This window comes from Lepidochelys kempii, chromosome 6, assembly GCF_965140265.1.
Source record: "Lepidochelys kempii isolate rLepKem1 chromosome 6, rLepKem1.hap2, whole genome shotgun sequence".
Classification (NCBI taxonomy): Eukaryota; Metazoa; Chordata; order Testudines; family Cheloniidae; genus Lepidochelys; species Lepidochelys kempii.
In genome coordinates, this window is record NC_133261.1 from 3,100,063 (window position 1) to 3,102,166 (window position 2,104).

At 45.7% G+C, this 2,104-nt stretch overlaps 1 protein-coding gene across 1 annotated transcript; it reads left to right on the forward strand.

Moving 5' to 3' along the window:
* The first annotated feature begins 875 nt into the window (after positions 1 to 875).
* Positions 876 to 1,814, forward strand: LOC140913729 (olfactory receptor 8U3-like). The gene has a single exon (XM_073350531.1). It carries the CDS (start codon positions 876 to 878, stop codon positions 1,812 to 1,814), a length of 939 nt encoding a protein of 312 aa, XP_073206632.1.
* Positions 1,815 to 2,104: the final 290 nt, after the last annotated feature.

Below are 2,104 nucleotides of genomic sequence, written 5' to 3' on the forward strand. Positions count from 1 at the left end.
TGGTTCACTGAATGCATTAATTCGGTGTTGTGTCTCTCTGAGCTCAGGTATTCCCAGTTGCTTCTGGAATCATGTTCCATAGATCACACATGTCAGTATAAAATTTCCCACATGCTACAAACTGGCAGTTTCTACTGATGGGGAAATGTCACCACATCTCTCTCTCTTCTCAGAAGGTACGTGCTCTTGTCCTGAATTACAGTCACACACACGTGCAGGCACGATGTTTATCAGTGGGTATTCAATTCAGGACCTCCAGCACTTAGCGCCTCAGTTCCAACTCCAACCCCTTCAGCTAAAGGAGCGACCTCCTGGGTTGGAAAAAATAGACAATTACATAGTCACCAAAGCCAGGGCTTTCCATTATGTCTCTGGATTTTCATACAGGCTCAAGTAAATGCAAAAAAGCTTAATTAGCACAGTAAACAACTTTAACCCAAAAGGACATGCCAAGCCATAGAGCTCCCCTTGCCCAAAGACGGTAGAAAGATTGACACTACTTTGCTCTCATCCCTTCTTTCGGGAAGGAACAATCTCTTCAGGCTGAGATGGTTTTTACCCCAGTTCTGTCACAGCAGAGTCACAAGTCACTGTTGGCTGCTGGGATTAGTGAAGAGGAGTGCCCTTGTGTGGGGCATGATTATCCTTATCCTCTGTCATTGTATTTATTCAGTGTGTGTTTTATCGAACAACTGGAAAGACCAGATGTGAACAACTGGTTCTGTGGACTAAGCTCTTCCCTGAGCAGGTACTGATGTCCATGAGGAAACTGATCTCCATTTATCTTCATTTACTTGGTTACAGAGAAGGGACAGGTTTTCTGCACCATCCACCTGCCCACATCTCTGTAGCAGCCTGATCTCTGTTCAGAGGAGATGGAAAAGGGAAATCACTCGGAGGTGACTGAATTCATTCTCTCAGGAGTGACAGATCATCCGGAGCTGCAGGTTCCCCTGTTTGTGGTGTTCCTACTGATTTATGGTATCACCCTGCTGGGGAATGGGGGGATGATCTTGTTAATCACAATTGATCCCCGACTCCACACCCCCATGTACTTTTTCCTGAGTAATTTGTCTTTCTGTGACCTCTGTCTTTCCTTGATAATTTCCCCTAAGATGCTGCTGAATTTCTTAGCCGAGAGGAAAAGCATTTCTTACACTGCCTGCGCTCTGCAAATGAATCTCTCTATCATGTTTGGAGATGCTGAGTGCCTCTTGCTGGCTGTGATGGCATTTGACCGTTATGTGGCCATCTGTAACCCACTGCTCTATGCGGACACCATGTCCAAGCAGCTTTGTAAAGGGCTCGTGGCTGGGGCATACGCTGTGGCGATGGTGGATTCAGTGATAATCTCGTGTTTTATATTTCGGCTGTCATTCTGCAGCTCCAACATCATCAATCATTTCTTCTGTGATATCCCCCCACTGTTGGCGCTCTCCTGTTCTGACACCCACATCACTGAGAAAGTGATCTTTACTTTCGCGTGCTGCGTTATAATGAGCAGCTTTGTAACTGTCCTCCTCTCCTATGTCTATATCATCTCCACCATCCTGCAGATCCGCTCAGCCAAGGGCCAGCGCAAAGCCTTCTCCACCTGCACTTTCCACTTGGCCGCTGTGGTTCTGCTTTTTGGCACCCTTCTCTTCATGTATTTACGTCCCACCTCCAGCTATTCCATGGACACAGAAAAAATAGCCTCCCTGTTTTACATGGTGGTGATCCCCATGTTGAACCCCCTCATCTACAGCCTGAGGAACAAGGAGGTGATAGATGCCCTGAGGAAAGCAATCAATAAATTCCTAAGAAATTCTTGATTCTGGTTAACTCTGTACTGGTTGAGTGATGGGGAGTGGAAACAGGTGAATTCAATTTAATTTCGCAGAGCTCATGGTAGTATTGTTCATTCTTGTATTATTATCATTATTAATTTGTTGGTAGTCCAACAAGTTCTGCAGGCCCCAACTGAGATCAGTGGACAAAACCTAAGGAAAACTCACAGGTCCAGAAAGAGAGAATGATTTTTATAAGCTGGTGTCTAGGGGCATCCACCTAGAGGGAGAGATGTTCAACTTCATGTCTCAGGACATCGGGTGACAGTTCCAAA